This window comes from Camelus dromedarius, chromosome 8 (genome assembly GCF_036321535.1).
Source record: "Camelus dromedarius isolate mCamDro1 chromosome 8, mCamDro1.pat, whole genome shotgun sequence".
In the NCBI taxonomy this organism is placed as follows: domain Eukaryota; kingdom Metazoa; phylum Chordata; class Mammalia; order Artiodactyla; family Camelidae; genus Camelus; species Camelus dromedarius.
Window position 1 is genome coordinate 60907274 of NC_087443.1, and position 20290 is coordinate 60927563.

General features: G+C 36.2%; 1 protein-coding gene across 4 annotated transcripts in view; it reads left to right on the forward strand.

The window, feature by feature from the left end:
* Window positions 1-719: 719 nt before the first annotated feature.
* SLK (STE20 like kinase) overlaps window positions 720-20290 on the forward strand; it is an 81677-nt gene continuing 62106 nt past the window's right edge. For 2 of the 4 annotated variants that reach the window (XM_064488385.1, XM_064488386.1), the window contains exons 1-2: window positions 1121-1452; window positions 17942-18106. In XM_064488385.1, coding sequence (XP_064344455.1) covers window positions 1300-1452; window positions 17942-18106 — 318 coding nt within the window. In that variant the 5' untranslated portion in view covers window positions 1121-1299. Of the gene's footprint in view, window positions 1453-17941; window positions 18107-20290 lie in introns of all 4 variants that reach the window. The other 2 variants (XM_010987117.3, XM_010987118.3) reach the window with 2 other exon arrangements.

A 20290-nucleotide genomic window follows, 5' to 3' on the forward strand; every position in this document is an offset into this window, starting at 1 on the left:
AGAAGGTAGATTACTCTCAAGGGAGTGTCGGGGTCATCACTCGAGAAGAGAGCTTAAACGATTTTTATGTATTTATGTCTATCTTACCCGCATACTTGCAACAACAGCAGGAACTAAAATTGAGCGTTTGCCGGGTGCAGGCACCGTGCAGAGGGCTTCCATCCATTGCCTCATTTACTGCTCGCCACAGCCTCCTGGACAGGACTTTAAGGATCTTCATTTCTCAGTGAAGAAACTGAGGCTGGGAGAAGTTACCTGCCCAAGGTCATAGAGCTGGTAAGCTCTGGCTCCAAAGCTCCCAGCCACCTCACATACTCCCCATTCACGGTACCCTGGGACCAATTTTAGGGCAAAAAATTCCACCTTCAGGCCCCAATGAGGATAGGTCAGCTTTCATTCTTAGCACATTTCCCCAAATCCAGGATGGAGGCAACGTCCGCTAGCACAACCAACAGGATCGTGCGCAAGGGCGCAACTCCACCAAAGCCGGGGGTTAGCAAGGACTTGGGGCTTGTAGGGCAAGCTGGGAGCAACCGTCACCGAGCCACCGGCGCCGGCGCCCACGTCTCAGCCGGAACCCGGCGCCTGCGAGGCTCTCAGGGCAGCCGGCTTGCGGGGCTCAACGCGCGTGCGCGGGGCCAGAGGGGACGCCCCCGCTCGAGCGCGCGGCCCCGGGAGCGCGCGGGCGCGCTGCGGCGTCGGCGTCGGCGCGCGCTCAGACCGAGGCTGCGTGGGCTGGGGAGGGAGCGAGGCTGCGGCGGCGGCGCCCCAGAGCCCAGGAGACGCGCGGGCCTCGCGCCTCGGAGCTGACGGCTACGGAGGGGACCCCGAGCTCGCGGCCGGAGGCGGGAGTGCTCGGCCTGCCCACTGGCCGCCTCAGAGGCCGCTGGCTGCGTCCCTCGCCCGGAGTGGCCGCCGCCCCTGGAGACTCGCCGTGACACGGGCCTAACCGCGGTGGCCGCGGGCGTCCAGACCGCTCGGACCCGTCGGGCCGGGCCAGGTGCGGACGAGCGTCCGGGCAGGTGCCGCCCGCCGAGGGCCGGCCTGGGGCCAGGCGCTTAGCCGCGCGGCCCGCGGGCCGGGCTCGGCGAGGGGCCGCCCGCGCAGCGCCCCCACCCCGTGGGCCAGAGCGGGAGTAGCGCCCCGCCTTCCCCGGGAACGGCCCGGCTGGAGCGGCGGGAGCCCGGACAGCCAGCGCCCGCCGCCGCCCGCCCGGCTCGCGCGGGAGAGGAGGGAGGAGAAACTTTGCCTCTTATTGTTTTTAGTCCTTAAGTGCAAGGAACTCTGTTGGGAGGGAAAATGTCCTCCTTCTTCAATTTCCGTAAGATCTTCAAGTTGGGGAGCGAGAAGAAGAAGAAGCAGTACGAACATGTGAAGAGGGACCTGAACCCCGAGGAGTTTTGGGAAATTATAGGAGAATTGGGCGACGGAGCCTTTGGGAAAGTGTACAAGGTAAGAGGGGGAAAACGGGAAGTTGCACTTGTGAGATCAAACAGCCCGTGGCCCGGAGTGGCCCGAGGATTTCTCACTCCCTCGTCCCGTTCCTGCCTCTTGCCCTTCTTTTGACTTCTTAAACGTACGTTGGAACCTTATTTAGGTTATCGTCCAAGGAGTAGCCGAGACGTAGGGTTTAAGGTTGAGCAAAATAGGACCTGGAGGTAGTTTATAAAGAGTAAAGAGTGATTGCCAAAGGGAGGTAAGGTATACAGTCTACTTTGTCAAACGTTAAAGGAAATGAGGGTGTTCTTTAATTTAAAGGAGGGGTCTGGTTTGTATCTATAGCTAATACATAACCAGACTTGGGATGAGAGAAAAGTGATTGCTATTTGCAGACTGTTCTTGAGTTGGTTGCTTGACAACATACTGTAGAATGGAATTTCTGATAGAAAATTTCCAGAAGAAAACCTGCATCCGGTACTAGTTTCTAAATATAATTATAGTAAGAACTGGACTGGAAGTCAATACCAGAGCTTGGAAAATGAAAAAATACGCAGATACATATACAAATATTTTTATATACTGATACTCATTTCGGTAGAAAGAGGTTTAATGTTTCAACCTGAAGCCATTAATGTTAACTGTTTACTATCTCATAAGGAGTATATGAATGATGTCATTGGAGTATTTTCTTCCTGAAGGGTGAAGTTTTTATGAGACAACAGTTTAGGGGAGAGGACCCACAGGGTTGCCTAGAAGTGAAAATATAAATAACTTATGTTTATACAGGACTGTGCAGTTTTAAAGTACTTTCACACAATTTGGCCCCCACGAAAGTCCTGTGGGAGGTACAGGTCGATAGTATCTACATTTCACAGATGAGGACACTAAGACTCAAATTGTTCGCACTCACACCAGTCACAGCCTAGATTTGCACTCAGGTCTTCTTGCCCTGTGTTTACTATTTTTTTTTTTTTTTGAACTTCTCTTGGTAGGAGTGATGACATTTTTTCCCTCCTTTCTAAATACCATCACACTTCTGCTTTTTTCTCTGCCTTGAATGCATCTCAGAGCCCCTAGTCCTTCTCATTCTTTACTCTGTCTGGAATATCTGCTCTTTTCTGTGTGCTTTCAAAACACAGTGTTCACGTTGCTACTGTGGCACTTGTCACATGTTATGGTTAATGTGTTTATGTTTTTATGATAAGACCAGGTGCCAAAATTATGATATACATTGGAGTTAATTGTATTGCCTTAGCACATAGTGCATTTCTCTTTATGTTTGTTGAAATGAAAGAATGTATGTTACCTGCATGTGAGTGCTATTGAAGCTGTTGTTTGCTGTGAAAGTTGACAAAGTAAACTTCAGTGCTTTTGTGGAGGGTGGAGTATGGATTTCAACAAGAGCTTACAGTATAGATGTATGATAGAAAGGGCTTTTACTACAGTGAGAAGGTCACTCCTAGGAGTTAAGGATTGTATTTTATTGCTGGCTGTCACATAATAGCTTCGAGGTCTTGGACAGAACACAAATTCTCTGGATCTCCTTTTTCCTAGCTGGAAAATAATGAGATATCCCTTCACCCATTAATGTTCTGTGAGTATACAGTTATCTAGGGAAGGCAAAAATAAATCCTCAAGGCATCTGGAATCTGGTAGTTAGAAGGCAGTAGGTGATTATGGGCAGTTTTCATGGTACAAATGTTTTATCAAATAGAAACAGTGCAGTATTAAGACACTGGCACTGGGTTTGGACTGTATCTTGGCTCCCACAGTAGCAGCCTGTGACCTTGGACAAGTTACTTAATCGTTCCACGTCTCATTCTTCTCATCAGTAAGACCTACTCCTCAGTGTGTGTGAATTAAAGGAGATAATAAATATAAGACACACAAAAAGGGCTCAGTAAATGGCAGAACTTTTCTATTATTACATTTAGAGCTCAGAAACAAAATATGGGATGGGATGGGAAAAGGGACCTATGAAGATAGTGAACCATTTTCTGGCACAGGCAGATTGTATGGATATGCTAATGTTCTGTGATTAAATTCTTAGTGACTCTTTCTGCAAAGTGAACGTACCTTCCCATAGGGAGACACCAATTGAAAATTTTCTGAAAAATAAGAGACTTACTCTATGTAGTTGAACACTGTGTTGTGTCAAGGATAATTTTTGTAAACTTGACTGTTTTAGTGTGATATTTGAAGAGCATGAGTTCTTTGCATCTTTTCATCTATTTTATGCTTCCAAGGAATAAGCTCTGGGATTTTTTTAAAAAGAAAATTTAAAATTTAAATATCTGATCTGTTTTGCCTCTTTTCCCTAAAAGTTTTTATTGTCCACGAGTCTCTAGACATTTTAAATGTATAAACTTCCTTCTGTGTAGGAGAAAAAAACTATCAAACCTTACAATTGTAAGTAGTAGTATGCAATAGAAAACTATTTCTAAAGTTGATTCCAACTATCATTTGCTTGTGGAAATTAGTATCTATTGCAAAGGTTAAATTCTAAGTAGGCAATCATCTTGTGTATTTAGTTTATTTGAATCAATTTTTCATCATATTGTTGCATTTCCACCCAGTCCTGCCCTGCACAACTCTGTAACAATTACTTTCTTACCTGAAAAACCTTCCTGATTTAAAATATATAATTTGACATGTAAATGAAGATATGTAATATCCCTCACAACTTTTTATGTTTGGATTTCTGTTGATTTTAGCCGAGGAAAAAAAAAGAGGAATGACATAAAATGATCTGTTGGTTTGAAGCTGATCTCCTGACTGTGTGCATGAAAGTGATTCTTTATGACCCTGATGGCTGTGCATCCTTTTTTTTTTTTAAATAGTGAAGTATGTAATCTTTGTATTGAAAAGCACAAAAAACATGTATGTACATTTAGCAAACAATAATGAAGTGAATTCATATTAACAACCATCACAGTTAAGGAATTCTGCCAGTACCCCAGAATCCTTCCCACCTCCATTTTGAATTGATCCGTCTCTCTCCCTAAAGGAAAACACTATCCTATCTGTAAGTTATTCATGTCTTTGCTTTCTTTATAGTTTACCGTCTAAGTGTGTATACCTAAACATTGTAACTTCAGTTTTGTGTGTATTGAGTGTATTTTGTGTCTTCCCTCTTTTGAAATCAGCTTTATATTTGTGAGGTTTGTCTTTGTTATTACCAGAGCTGTAGTTGGTTAATTTTCATTGTTGCATAGAATTCTAGTATATGATTGTATCACCAGTTATTTGCCATTGTGCTGTTAATGGATATATCAGTTGTTTCCAGTTTTTGGCTTTTATACACAGTACTGGTGCATATATGCATGAGTTTCACTAATACTTAACTCAGGAGTAGAATTGCTGGGTTATAGGTGTGTCTTTAATTTTCCTGGGTGACGCCAAAATGTAGCAGTTTACACTCCCACCAGCAGCATATGAGAATTTCCTAGCTTTATATCCTCACCAACATTTGATATTGTCAGAATTTTTAAGTTTTGACAATCTCATGTTGTGTTTTTCATTGTGGTCTTAATTCGTCTATCTCTGACTACTAGTAAGTCTTTTCATAGGTTTATTGGTAATTTGGATTTCTTCTTTTGTGTTCAAGTCTCTCATTCATGTTCCTCTTAGATTTTTTTTTTCTTATTTATTTGTAATGTGTTCTAGAATTTAACCATTTCCTGGTTATGGTTATTGCAAATATATTCTCATTCTGTGCTTGTCTTCATTTTCTTTATAGTGTCTTTTTATGAACAGGAAGTTCTTAATTTTAATGTACTCCCATTTTATCTTTTTTCTTCTTTAGTTAATGCTTTCTGTATTATTTTTGAGAAATTCTTTCCTGGAGTGCCCTTCTGGTTGTTGGATGGGAGGCCCCTTGATTCATGTATCACCTAATAAAGCCAGTTAGATCTTCAAATGAAAAAAAAAAAGAAGAAAAGCTTTCATAACTTGAGATCATGAAGATAACCTCCTATATTATCTTCTCAGAGCTTTATGATTTTGTCTTTAACATTTAGGTCTACAACTCACTTAGAATAGATTTTTGCAAATGGTATGAGGTGGGGATCCAGTTTCATTTTTTTCTCCGTATGGATACCCAGTTGTGCCAAGGCTCATCGCCAGGATAAACTATTTTCCCACTGGTCTGCAGTGCTCTGTCTGCAACATGTGTCAGTTTCTGGGATCTCTAGTCTCTTCATTGATCTCTTTGTCTATTCCTTTATCAGTATTCCACTGTCTTAATTAGGAGAGTGTTAAAACAAATCTCTGCTAGAGTAAGACTTGCTCTTGTTCTTCTCCAGCAGTATCTAGTATATTCTTAGCCTTTAGTGCTTTCACATACATTTTAGAATTAGTTAATTGAGTTCCACAAAAAATCTGTTGTGTTATTTTGCAGGGGTCTTATTGAATTTATAAATCAACTTTGGAAAATTTAACATCTCTATGATACTAAGTCTTCTTGTCTATGCGTATGTTTTATCTTTAGGTCTTTTTTTAAATATCTCTCAATAATTTTCTTCCCTAGAAGTCTTGGGAGCTCAAACTACTTCAAGAGTGTCTTAAGTGCTTTGTTTTTCCTATTGGAATTTCCTCTTTGTTTTGGTTATGTATAACCTCCAGTAGTCTTCTAAGAAGGAATCCATGAAAGGTTCATCTTTAAAGACAAGGCCTGTCTGAATATGTCTTTATTATAATGTCATACTTGATGTATAGTTTGATTGTAGAATTCTAGTTCAAAAATACATTTTTCGTAGAATTTTGAAGACTTTTTCCTTTCATTACCTTTTAGCTTCAAGAGTTGCTGTTGAAAGTCTGATGCCATTTTGTTTTCTGATGCTTTGTGATCTTTTCCCCTTGACAAGTTTTAAGATGTTCTTTTTGTCCCCTGTTCATGGTGATGCACTTTGATTCAGGTTTTTTCCCCCCTTCCTTTCATTTGTTGGGCTCTTGGTTAGTCCTTTCGATTCAAAGACTCATGTCCTTCAGCTCTTTAACATTTTCTTGTGTTATTTATTTGCTACCCCTCTATCCCGTTAATGGCTCTTGCTGTGGTCTCTGGATTCTCCACATCTCTGGTGGACACCTGACTACTTTACCTCTCAGGACCGTTTGAGACCCTTGACCATCCTTTCCTTGAAAAAGCTCTTCTTTTGACTTTTAGGTCATTACACTCTTGATTTTTCTCTCACCTCTGTGTCTACTCCTCAGACTCTTTTGCTGATTCTTCTTCCTTTTTCTGACTTTTCAGTGTTGGGATTCCACAGGGCTTGGGTATAGGCCCTCTTCTTATGAGAGCTCATCTTCTCCCATGGCGTCAGTTACCATTTAAATGCAACTTATATCTCTGTCTCTATTTCTTGACCTCTAGGTCCACACATCCAACTGTTAGAGATTTCCACTTGAATGTTTCACAGTTTCCTTAAACAGCAAATACAAAACACGAACTAATTGAAATCATGATGTCAGCCCCAAATTTGCTTTCCCTGTGTTGCTCATACAGTAATTGACATCTCCATCTTGCATAGGCCAGAGACCTGGAGGTCATTCTTAACATCGTCTAGGCAATCACCAAGGCCTATTAATTCTACCTATTAAATGTTTCTTGAATCTATCTCCTCCTTTCTTCTCTGTTGTACTGCTAGTCAACTGCCATTATCTCTTACCCAGACTACTGCATCTTTTTGGTGTATTTTTGGCTTGTAATTTTGGTATGTAATCATACATGTGTTGTTTTGTGTCTGGCATCTTGTACTCAACATGGTATGAGTGAGATTTCATCCTTTTTGTTGTATGTAGTAGTCATTTGATTTTTTTTTTGTTCTAAAGTATTGTAATATATGAAACTACAGTTTATCCATTTTACTCTTGGTGGACATTTGAATTGTTTCCACTTTTTGGATCTTAAGAATAAGACTTGTGAATATTTTTATACATTTCAGTGCACATTTACATTTGTTTCTGTGGATACGTACCTTGGAATGGATTTTCTGGATCATTGGGTATATGTATTTTAAGGTTCAGAAGATACTGCTAGTCTTCGAAAGTGGTTGTACCAATTTACATTCCCATCAGTAGGGCATGGGAGTTTTCCCTGTTGCTCTGTGTTCTCACCAACACTTGCTACTGTTATTAATACTATTATTTAATATTTTATGTTAACCATTCTGGTGAGTGTGAAGTGGTTTTATTTATATTTTCCTGATGATTGAGGAAATTGAGTACCTTTTCACGTGCTTATTGAATATTTGGGTATTGCTGTTTGTGAAATTCCTGTTTGGTTGCCCGTTAAAAGATAAGTTAATTGAGATGTAATTTAGATATCACAAAATTCATGCATTTTATATATATAGTTTGATGAGTTTTAATAAGTTTGTGCAATTGTGCAACCATCACTACAGTCCAGCATGAGCATCCTCTTTTTTTTGAGGGGGGTGGAAGTAATTAGGTCTATTTATATAAGGTTTTGTTTTTTTGTTTTTTTAGGGTATAAGCTGTTTTTTATTTTAAACTTTTTATTTTTGTTATTAATGGATGTACTAGAGATTGAACTCTGGACCTCATGCACGCTAAGCACGCACTCTACCACTGAGCGTACCTCTCCCCTTTTTTTCTCTTTTTTTAAATGGAGGTTCTGGGGATTGAACCCAGGATCTCAGGCATGCTAAGCATGTGCTCTACCACTTGAGCTATATCCTTCCCCACCTAGAATCCTCCTATGACCACCTGATGTTCCCTTGTGCCCTTTTGCAGTCAATTCCTATTCCCACTGGGATTTTCTTCCCCCCTTACTAATGAGGTTGAGTTCTTTTTTATATATTTATTGGCTGTTTGGATTTCTTCTTCTCTGAAGTGGTTGGTAAAGTCTTTTGGGTTCTTTTGCATTTTCTCATTGATTATATGTATATTCCAGATACTAATCCTCTCAAGTTATATTAGATGCACATTATTTTCTCATGCTTTGTAGTTTGTCTTTTCATTATCTTTATGATGTACTTCTTTTGCATAGACATTTCAAATTTTAATGTAGTCCAACTTACTAGCTTTTTATACATGGTTAGTGTTTTTTGTCTTAAGAAAATTTCCTTGCCTAAGGTGATGAAGATGTCCTCCTATTGCCTCCTACATTTGGTCTATAATTAAACTGATGTTGATTTTTGTTTATAGTGTGAAGTAGGGATCCAGTTCCATTTTTCCTATGTCAATACTCAGTTGTCTCAACACTATTTACTGAAAAGACCATCCTTTCCATACTGCTTTACAATGCCTCCATAACATGTCACATGTCCATGCATACACATGGTGTATTTCTATGACATTTGTCATTTCTTTAGGATAAATTCCGGAAGTAGAATTATTAGGGCAAAATACACAATCATTTATATGTTTACTATGAAATTACTCTAGAAAGGTTGCACAAATTTATTTTTAAGTTAATTTTAATTGTACAAATAACTAAAAAAATTCTGTTTATTGGGGAAATTAACTTATTAGAGATAAAGTTAGTCTCCTTTGACCATTACTCTAATTATTGTTCCTCCTCTTCTCTCCATAAATGTAACTATTATCTTCAATTTCATGTATATGTTTCTAGATATTTCTCTGTGTACTTACATATCTGTATGTGGGTTATATCTATTTGAAAACCCAACAATGGTCTATTTCTGTGCCTTTGTTGCTTAACCTTTTTCAGTGTTAGTTTTTATCCTTTTAAAAAAGTATTTGTTTTTTCGATAGGCAAAAAGAATATGTTTATTTCATTTCGAGTTTCTTTGATTTCTAAAGAAAGTGCACATTTTAAAAATAATCAAATTATCCATGTTCTAATAGAGTTGTTTGTTTTCTTGTTGATTTGAAACTACTTTTTACTTACAATGGAAATGAGCCATGTCATAGATGGTGCAGTTGTTTTACTTAACTTTAGTTTTTGCTGCTTTGTTGATATAAAGGTCTACAATGTTCTTTATTCTACAAAATGTCATACATTGAACTTTACTTTTTTCCCCTTTGCTTTCATGCTTAGAAAAGCCTTCCCTACCCAGAAATCAGATAAATATTTATATATATTTTAAATAGACTTTTTAATACTGCAGTTGTAAAGAATCTTATTTTAATTCATCTGGAATTTAATTTTTTTCTGTGGATTGATGTGAATCTCTAGTCCACCCTAAAAACCAAAAATATGTTTTATCTGTTTCTAGAAGCTTAAACATTATTATTTTGAAAATAAAGCAAAGTATAAAGAAGAATACATAAAAACAATCCTACCTTTCAGATAATCTGTTAACACTTTGTAAAAAACTCAACTGGGTATTAATATGGTTAGAAATTTGAATGGTATAGAGGTGATAAAATTGAAAAATGAAAGCCTTACCCCCAATCCTTTTTCGCAAAGTCAACCACTATAACAATTTCTTGTGTATCTCTTCAGGTAAAATTTTATGCTTATATAGGCATATTTATGAATGCTTGTTTGTAAAACTGAAAATGTATTCCCCACATGTATAATATATACAAGTGAACTTAACTGCATAGCGAATTGATAACGTAATCATACTGAAAAAGTGCTTCAAATGATTTTTGAATACAGTTCTCTGACTAGTGAGATATATTTAAAGGATAAAAAGAACAGCAAAGAATGATTGAACTTTATTAAATAGTTTTGTTACTAGTAGTGATATTAATGTCAAAGTTCTGAAAATACTTCATATGTATTATAGGATAGAGCAAATTAATATAGTGCTATGGAGAAAGGGGTTATAAACTTGAAATATGAGGAAGAACCCTGTGATGTTGATTTTTGAACTGGAGATTTCAGTTTGAACTCATGATAACATATATGCTTGTGAGTACATGTACACACGCACACACTACAATATATATATATTCCTACGTTCCACTGAAAAGGCCTAGAAATAATGATACCTAATACTCCTAGCTTTTGGTTTCTAAGTACCATTACCCAATAAAAGGAATCAAGGCTCATTGAAATGGCTGTTCAGGTGTGGGGTAAGGAAGTACAAAAATGACAAAATTTGAACAGTGAAAGCCTCTCCACTACTCAGTTTTCCCCAGAGGAGCCTGAAATATTTTGTACCAGAAAGCAAGGATGTACTCAGAAACTAATGAGGACATGCCAAAGGATACAGGATAGTTTGAACAACAAAAATATCAACAATAAAATAGTAACCTAAAAGAGGAATGCTAGTTAATAGTGGTTAGAAAAACCACTATTTTGTAACCACATTGTAATAATTCAGGCAAAGATTATTGATGGATACTAAAATCATTGTGTGAAAGGTTGTGGAGGAACAGGATATGTACGCATGGTTTTACCCCATAAAGGTCCTTTACAGTAGAGAGATCTGATGGATACCATCTTAATCAAGTGATCAAACCTAGGGTTAATCATCAGTAATAAGACAGACTGTGTTTTCTGATGTATTTCAGTGGGAACTATGTAATCACCTAATGTAGTATTCTTTTCAAAAGTATTTAACCTGAATCTAATAATGAGGAAACAGACAAATCCAGATAGTGGACAGTCTGCAGATCAGTGGTTTGGACTTTGAAAAATGTAAGCAGTGAATTATTTTTAGATATTTGAGGAAATTTAAGTATTGCTATATTAGATATTATATCAATGTTAAATTCTTTGGGTATGTTAATTATATTGTGGTTATGTAGGAGGATGTCTTTGCTCCCAAAAATTTCAGCATGTGTCTCCTAAGAATGAAATGCAGCTTACTTGGAAATGGTATAATAAAAAAGAAATGTACGTATGTGTGTCTACATGTCTATAAGTAAAATATATATGTATGGATATGTGTGTGTGTGTGTGTGTGTGAGAGAGAGAGTGAGAAAGCAAGTGTAACAGAATGTTAACTTGGTGACTCTAGGTGAGGGGTTCACTGTTCTATTCAGTCAGCTTCTCTGTAGGTTTGAATTTTTCAAAATAAAGAAACAAGGAGTCATACTTTTAAATACTTTTTTGCACATTGCTTTATTTCACTTAACAATTCTCCTTTTCACATTTTTCCCCCTCTATATGTTCATTCATTTTTCTCTCTCTATGAAAGGAGAAGTCTCGTTTCAGACTAGGCAACTATTTCTGTATTACGCTACCAAAGTTATTTGTCATTTATAAAATACTGTGTTGTATTTTGTACTCATTACCACATACAGTCCACGTTCCTAGCATATATACATTTATGCTTTAAAAGAGGTAACTGAAACTTTGGACTGTAAAAATAGCTTTAACATACTGACTTTTCTTTTTTTTTCTTTGTAAAAGTCTTAGTATTGATGTTGAAAGCAATGCTTTTTGGCCCTTTACTTTCATAATTTAACATTGAGAATGTTTGTGTGGCAATGGTCTTCCTTTCCATTTAAAAGCCTTTATTATTGAATTAACATCCAGAAATAGTACATCTTTGTCTTATTTTTAAGTATTTTTTGAAATTATCTTTTTGTGTTCTCACTTTATCTTTTCCTCTGTGCAGTCTATACAGAGTTCCACAGCTTATCTATCACGTAATTGTCAATAATGTTTCAGTTTATTCGTGCTGCTCAGAGTCAGCAAGTCCTTGATGTAAGTGGGAAAACCATGTGATCTGAGAATTGGTAAAAATATTTTGGAAACTGCAGGTTTAGCCAGCGTTAACTTATTATGGGCATTTTGTTGTCTTTGTCTTGACTGACCAATAACTAAGTTTTGAATAAGCGACCAGAACAAAATAAATAAAACAGTGTTTGGGAGTAAAAAGAGCATACAAAGTATATTCCCTTCTCTTTTGCAGAATTCGGAAAATAACAGGAAAATATTTTTTAAAAAAAATTCCTGTAATATTTTACAGACATTATGGAAGGAGTATGTGTAATCAATCCTCATTATTTACAGATTCTGTCTTTTCAAATTTGTCTAATGCTAAAATTTATTTGTAGCCCCCAAATCTACCCATGCAGTGCTTTCACAGTCACTTGTGTATGTGTGCAAAGCAATGTAAAATGTGAGCCCACAGACCTGCACATTCCCAGCTGAGGTGGAGCTAGGTGATGCTCTCTGTCTTTTTTCAGCTCTCATATGGAGATGGCCAGAGGATGGAGACAGTAGAGGGCACTGTAATGTAGTGCAAGAGGCACCTGCTTTGGAACCAAGTTGGATGGGGTTTGAATCCCAACTCTGGCACCTGTTACTGGAGTGGTCTTAAGCAAGTTACCTAATGTTTCTGAACCTCATTTTCTCTTTTGTAAAACTAAGAAAATAGAGTCTACCAGGATGAGTTGTTTTTGAGATTTAAGATTACAATCTGTGTGAGGTGTATGTGTGTGTGTCTCCTAGGAGCAAAGATTTGGTGGTTACCCATTCAGTGTTTGCAGTGACTTTATGGGACAAATAATGGAAATGAGCTGTATATCTTTGCTAAGTGATGTTAATTTTACTCTTATTTAATATTCACACTTGTTACTACCAAAATCTTATCAGGTCTCTGACCAGGTCACCAGAATTAAGAATTAGTGTATTATATAAATCAGGTAATAACAATATCAATAGTCTAAAACTATCTGCTTTTTTTTTTTAAGTGCTTTTCTTTCTTTTTTCTCAACAGCTCTTTGGAACTTTGGATATTTATTACCCAAATATTTAATACTACTCTGTGCCTTAATTCTGCCATCTATAATCTTGATCAGTTTTAGGAGGATTATGCCAGCTCCAAACACATCCTTCTGTGCTCTGCTTTGTCATGCTGTTCTGAGATTTTGCAGATCACGTTTCTGCTTTGCCAGCTGCTCACTTTTAGGTTGCACAAGTACAGAGCACTTGAGAGAGGTCTCAAGGAGAAGGAGGAGGAAGAAAGAACTTAAACCTTTCTCTTTGTTTCCTGTGGGCTCCCTGTCTGCTTTCCTGTTACTTTGACCACCATCCTAGTGGAAATTCTTCACCCCAGCAACAGCATTCCTAAATCCAGTTTGTAGTTTTTCCAGCATTCACACAGCTAGCCTCATCATGACTCTTAATAACACCAGCTCCAGTTGGCTAGTCCTTTCTTCCTCAAAAGGCGCCCTAGTCCCACAGGATCCGTCTTCCAGGTGCAGAGATGCCAGCAGCAGCTGAGCAGCACTATCTCCTCAGGGAACTGAGTTACAGCTGTGCAGAATCTTGCCTCCAAACTTCTGGGTTTTAGTAATTCCAGTCTCTTTCCTTGGTTGCTGTGATTTGTGAAAATAAAAACATAGTGATTTTTAAGTGGTCGTGACTAATATCTGAACACTTTTTAACAATAGAAGTTATATCTTCTTTAAATTAATATCTGAGTTATTTGTTATTTCATTCTTGTTTTTAACATTTGTTTAGTTATATCTTTATGTGAAGAATTTTCATGTCTTTAGGTAGTAGATAGATGAGACTTTCTTTTTAACATTTAATTTGCATTATCTTTATTTAAAGTATAGTTTTATACACTTATCAATGTTTATTTCAGTTTTGATTTTTAGAGTTTTCTAGAATCAGATCCTGATGAGTAATCCAGCTATTTTCAAGCAATAATGTAAGAAGCACTGTATTTTCTAGTGTAAATTTTATTTATTATTTATGTTAAACTAAATGGTATCATTGTTGGTTCAATCAGTATATCCATAATAATGAAATGGATAAAATGGAATATTAAAATAACGGAATAGTGAAATTTGTTACTATAAAGAGCTTTAGATACTATCTAGTATTAGTTATTTTTCCCTATCCATGCCATTCTATTCACAAGTAAAATACACATCTTTAGAATCTCCCAGGATATCAGTAGAGGCGTGCAGAAGCAGGGTGGCTTTTAACTCCACTCACAGTATGCTTGGTCTCTTCCCAGGGCTCATATTTTGTAGTAGTCTTCAAGTACAGTTCCTCTGCTCTCCTTCTTCCCAAAGTGTTACATTAAAATGGTGAGAGAAGGGCTTATCTCACTGGCTATTTCCTCTGACTTAAGGGAGGGTGAATTCTGTTTATTATTGGTTTAACTGTAGTGTTTTTCTTAGATAAACTTAATGCCATATTTCACCAGTTATGACAGACTTTTAACTTTTTAACATCTCTGAAATTGGGATAAGTCTCAATTTATTGATTGATGCTTTAGTATTGTTGTTGGCCAGATGGTGGTTGTGTTGTATCTATCATGGCCAGTACATTGTGGATGTAGTATCTCTAGTGTCATACAGTTGTATCTCTAGTGTCATACAGTTGCAGCCCCTTGATGTTTCAATTAATAAACCATTTAAGGACGTTTTGAAGGAAGAATATGAGTCCTGGTTGTTACCTAAACATCTTTTAGCACCTGTGGTAAGATCAAGAAGGTATCAGCATCATAATTGCAAAATGGGAGACGGTAGCTTCAAAGAGAAGTTTGGAGACTGTAGTAGAGGAGCACCCTTTTAAGAAATGCTGCATCACCAAAGCTTCTAATGGCCAGAGAATGATGTGGAATGATGTAGAAAAACACAGGCATTAGATAACTATGAGTGAAAAAATGATTCAGAACAGTCAAACTTAAATATGAAGTATTTAATTTTTCATGTGTGCACAAGGATAATAGATATACAATAACAATTTTTGTCTTAAGTGTATCCAAAAGAGCTCTTAAAAAGGTACAACATAAAAATTCTAAATGATAAAGTATTGTCGTAGTTTGATTGGCAGTTTTTCTTCCTTAGTGAAACATATGGTAGTGGCACATCTTAAAAGGCATTCTAGATTTGATATAATACAGTAGGTTAATTGACACAACATTGTAAAATGACTATAACTCAATAAAAAATGTAAAAAATATATAGTAGATTAAACCATTCTTCTAGAGAGGTAGAGATGACTATATAAAGTTATCTTTTTATCCAGGTATATTCTCTGAACTCTGAACATTAGGATTACTTCATTAATAATTAGTATTACTCTTTACTTCTATTTTTACTTAAGGAAGTAAAACGTAGGCAATAATCTACTTAGGAAAATTCCCATATACAGGCTGATAGCTGCTTTTTTTCTTCTTTTCATCAGCATCTCCAAAGTTAGATAATAGATCCCTAATAAGTATCCTACATACTGATTTTTTAGTACCATATTGTTCGGTAAAAATAATACATGTCCATTACAGATTTAAACAATGTAAAAAATACAGAAAAAGTCAAAAGCACCTGAAACTCTACCATCCTCATTGATGTCTTTCTAGATATTTCTTATGTAGCTATCCATATGTGAAAATGTGTGTTTGTAAAATTACTCATGTTTAGTAACTTGCCCTTTTTCCCATTCAGTGATGTGTTGTGGCTTTTGTTCCATCTTAAGAAATGTTAATTGATTAGTTGATTCATTTTAATGACTACATAATTTTCCATTGTAGAGGTATACTGAATGATTTAAGCAGGTTCCTGTTAATGGACATTTAGGCTGATTAAGTTTTCTTTATTGTATACAGTGCTCGGATGAAAATTTTTGTGCATGCATATTTTTTATTTTGTAAAATGATCTCAAATTATTAAAAGTGGGATTTGGATATTTATTTATTTATTGAAACACTACTAGCTTTTCAAAGTTTTTTTTTTAAGGTGATAGATACGGTTTTGTTGAAGTGATGATGACATATATAATACTGAAATGTCTTTTAAAAACGTAATTAGTATTTTAAGATTTGATTCCTAACCTAAAAAAAAATGATCGTGGCTCCTAATACATATTTAGAAACCTTTCATTTGTAATAAATGGATGTGAGAAGTTATTCGGCTAAAGAAAGAAAATGAAAAAGTTAAAGTACTAGGAACAATGAAAAATAATTAAACTGATGAAAGCGCAGGGAAACTGGAAAGGTAATGATTAAGATAAAGAAAGGGCTTTGGAAACAACCTGGATTTGAATCCTGATTCTGTCTGTTACTAGCTACATGACCTTGAGGAAGCCTTTTAATCTAAGTTTATTTCTCTTCGTTTGAAGTAGAGATGATAATATATCATCAGGTCATTTTGAGGATTAAATAGTAATAGAATAATTCCAGCTAACATTTTTGAATCCTTTTTGCTGTGTATGGCAGGCATTGTATTAAATGTTTATGTGTATTTTTTTTACTTGGCAAATATTTGTTATCTTAATTCTCATAAACTCTTGAGATGTAAGTATGTTTTACTGATGAGGAAGCTAAAACTAAGAGAGGGATTTTGTAACTTGCACAAGCAACACAGTTAATAAGTGGCAAAACCAGAATCTGAACCCTAACAGTCTGTCCCAGGAGAGCCTGCGATTTGAAACTATCCTATGTGCATATAAAGCACTTGGCACAGTGTGTAGGTAGCATGCATCAGTTAATATTTATGTTTAGGCTATTTTTAAAAAATAAACATGTCAAAAGAATGAGAAGACAAGCCACTGACTAGGAGAAAATATTTGCAAAAGATTGGTAAAGGACTGTTATTCAAAATATATAAAGAATTCTTAAAACTAAACAGTTAAAACACCAACAATCTGGTTAAAAAGTGAGGAAAAGATTTGAACAGGCACCTCATCACAGAAGATATTCAGATGGCCACTAAGCATGCATTATATGTTATTAGGGAATTGCGAATTAAAACGAAATAACCAGTACACACCTATAAAAGTCTGCATGGACAGCACCAAATGTTGGCTAGGATGTAGAGCAGCAGGAACTCTCATTTATGGCTGTTGGGAATACAAAATGGTATAGCCACTTTGGAGGACAGTTTGGCAGTCTTACAAAACTAAACATACTCCTACCATGTGATCCAGTAATTCTGTCCCTTGGTGCTCACCCAGAGAAGTTGAAAACTCATGTCCAAGCAAAAACTTGCATACAGGTGTTTATAGTAGCTTTATTCATGATTGCTAAAACTTGAAAATAACCAAGATGCCTTCAGTAGGTGAATGGATAAACACATTGACACATCTGTGTAATCGACTGTTATTCAATGCTAAAACGAAATTGGCTATCAAGCCATGAAAAGACATGGAGGAACCTTAAAAGCACGTTACTAAGTGAAAAAAGCCAATCTGAAAAGGCTACATACTGTATGAAATACAAAACTGTGGAGATAGTAAAAAGATTAGTGGTTGTCAGGGGTTAGGAAGAAGGGAGGCACAAATAGGAAGAGCATAGAGGATTTTGGGGGCAGTGAAACTATTCTGTATGATATTATGATGGAGGATACATATCATACATTTGTCGAAAGCCATAGAACACACATCAAGAGTGAATCCTAATGTAAACAATGGACTTTGTACATTCATCATTTGGAGCAAATATACCACTCTGGTGCAGGATGTTGATAGTAGGGGAGGCTGTGCATGTGTAGGGGAGGGGAGTGTATGGGAACTCCCTGTACTTTCTGCTCAGATTTGCTGTGAACCTAAAACTACTCCAAAAAAAAAAAGTTTGTTTTAAAAATAATAATAAAATTAACAAAGCAAGTATGCATTTATATGTGTCTGTGACACTTTTGATACTTTCATATTTAGGCCCAGAATAAAGAGACCAGTGTTTTAGCTGCTGCAAAAGTGATTGACACCAAATCTGAAGAAGAACTTGAAGATTACATGGTTGAAATTGATATATTAGCATCTTGTGATCACCCCAACATAGTCAAGCTTCTAGATGCCTTCTATTATGAGAACAATCTTTGGGTAAGTATTTTCTGTTGAACTATGGGAGTAGCCAAAAATGACTTAATTGTTGTAAGAGGTTTATCACTTGTGAAAGCCTGTTTTATGTGGTACCTTTTCTGTTTAGTTAACGTATGTTACTTGAATGAGAGTTGATCTGCTGATGAGAGGGTCATTAATAACATCCTTAGCTTCAACAGATATTTAGATGTATATTTCAGATTGTACCATACTTCATGACTGTTTGATATTAAATCCAAGTGGAGAAACTTCGTTAAGAAAATTAAATTTCCTAAATAATGAAATTAGATAGCCTTTCGTGTTTTGAATTTAAGCATTTACTTAAAATTTGTTTTTTTAAGTTTATTTTGTTTTCCTATAAATTGTTTATAATTTCTTACCCTACACTTTTGGCAAATCATGTATTAGATTATAAAATGCTTACTAGAGAAGAGGGTGTAGCTGACTGGTAGAGTGCACACCTAGCATGCACAAGGTCCTGGGTTCAATCCCCAGTACCTCCATCAAAATAAATAAGTGAACCTAATTACCTCCTCCAAAACAAAAAACAACAAAAACAAAATGCTTACTAGAAATGTTAAATATTTATTGTATATATTATCAAACCCACCTTTAGTACATGTTGTAGTAGCTAAGGCAGTATGTAAAAATTTTGTCCCTTTTTAGAAAATATTAAGCACAAAAGATATATAAAAAAGATATTAGTATTTTTTATAATAACCAGTCATTCACTTCCTCTGCACCAATACTAATTTAGTCAAGAGGGCTTTTTCTTTTTGTTTTGTTTTGTTTTGGTTGGGGAGGTAATTCAGTTTATTTACTTATTTATTTTTAATGGAAGTACTGGGGATTTAACCCAGGACCTTGTGCATGCTAAGCATGCACTCTACCACTGAGCTATACCCTTCTCCCAAGAAGATTTTTAAAATGGAGTTTTAGTTGTTCTTAAAGGACAAAGCAAAGCGTTATGAAGAAAGAGTAGATAGTATAAGCTATACTGATTGGGAATCAAAAGGCCTTTTTTTAAAAAAATTTTGGTGATGTTAGGCATGAGCTTGAATAAGTCAGTTGACCTTTATGAGTCTGTTTACTCACCTATAGGGTTAGTAATGATCTACCTCCCCAATTATTTTTCATATGATGTAATGAATTTGAAAACAATTTATAATTTGCAAGCTCCTATAAAAAGTAAAGTGTTGTTCAGGGTCCTACTGTATAGCACAGGGAGCTATATTCAATGGCTTGTGGTAACCTGTAATGAAAAAGAATATATATGTGTATGTATAAGTGAATCACTGTGCTGTGCACCAGAAACTAATACTTCAGTAAAAGAAAAATCAACTATACTTTAGTTTTAAAAAAAAGTAAAAAAAATAAAGTGTTATACAGAGGGGGAAAATGTATGAAGCTGTACAATTTGTTAAGATGTGTAGTTTAAAAGAAATTATCTGAAAAAAATTATCTGTAGTTATTATTAGTGTAGTGTCTTCTAATACGATTGTTTAGGGTTCTAGCAGAATGTTTCCAGAGATTATAATGAAAATGAATTCCTAGACAATTTAATAAATAGATAAGATCTTTACTTGAGACTATATTGCAAAATAAAGAAGTTAGACAACTGTGAGGGACAGTCTGTTGGGAGAGATAGGCATTAATTTAAGAACCATAGTAAATACAAAATTACAGCTGTGATAAGGGTTAAGAAGGAAAGGTACATGGTGGTATGTACCAGGGAGGTCTGGGAAGGCATCCATCAGGAAGTCATAATTGAGCTAGGATCAGAAGCTTTTGTGTATATATATATTTTTTTTTTCTATTTTTTTAAAAAACCAAAAGCAGTCTCTGTTTCCAGGGTTTATTCCTATTAGTAAGGATAAAGATATACTTGATCACTTAATTCACAATAGTTACCTTAAAAAGGAGAGTAATAAAATCTTTCAGTGGTAATGAGATGGATATATAATACTGTCCTGAATAAAAATTCTGTACCTGGTTATTTTAGAGAAGCAGGGACACTAAAAATGGTGATTAACTCAAAGGCACATACTTCCACAATGTGTTCTCTTTGTGCTTTCTCAAATGTGTATCATTAAGACTGATAACTCTTTTGACAAAGGAAATCCCTATGGTTAGCATAATATCATTTCCGTAACCTAGGTTATTTGATAGCTATTCCTTTATCTT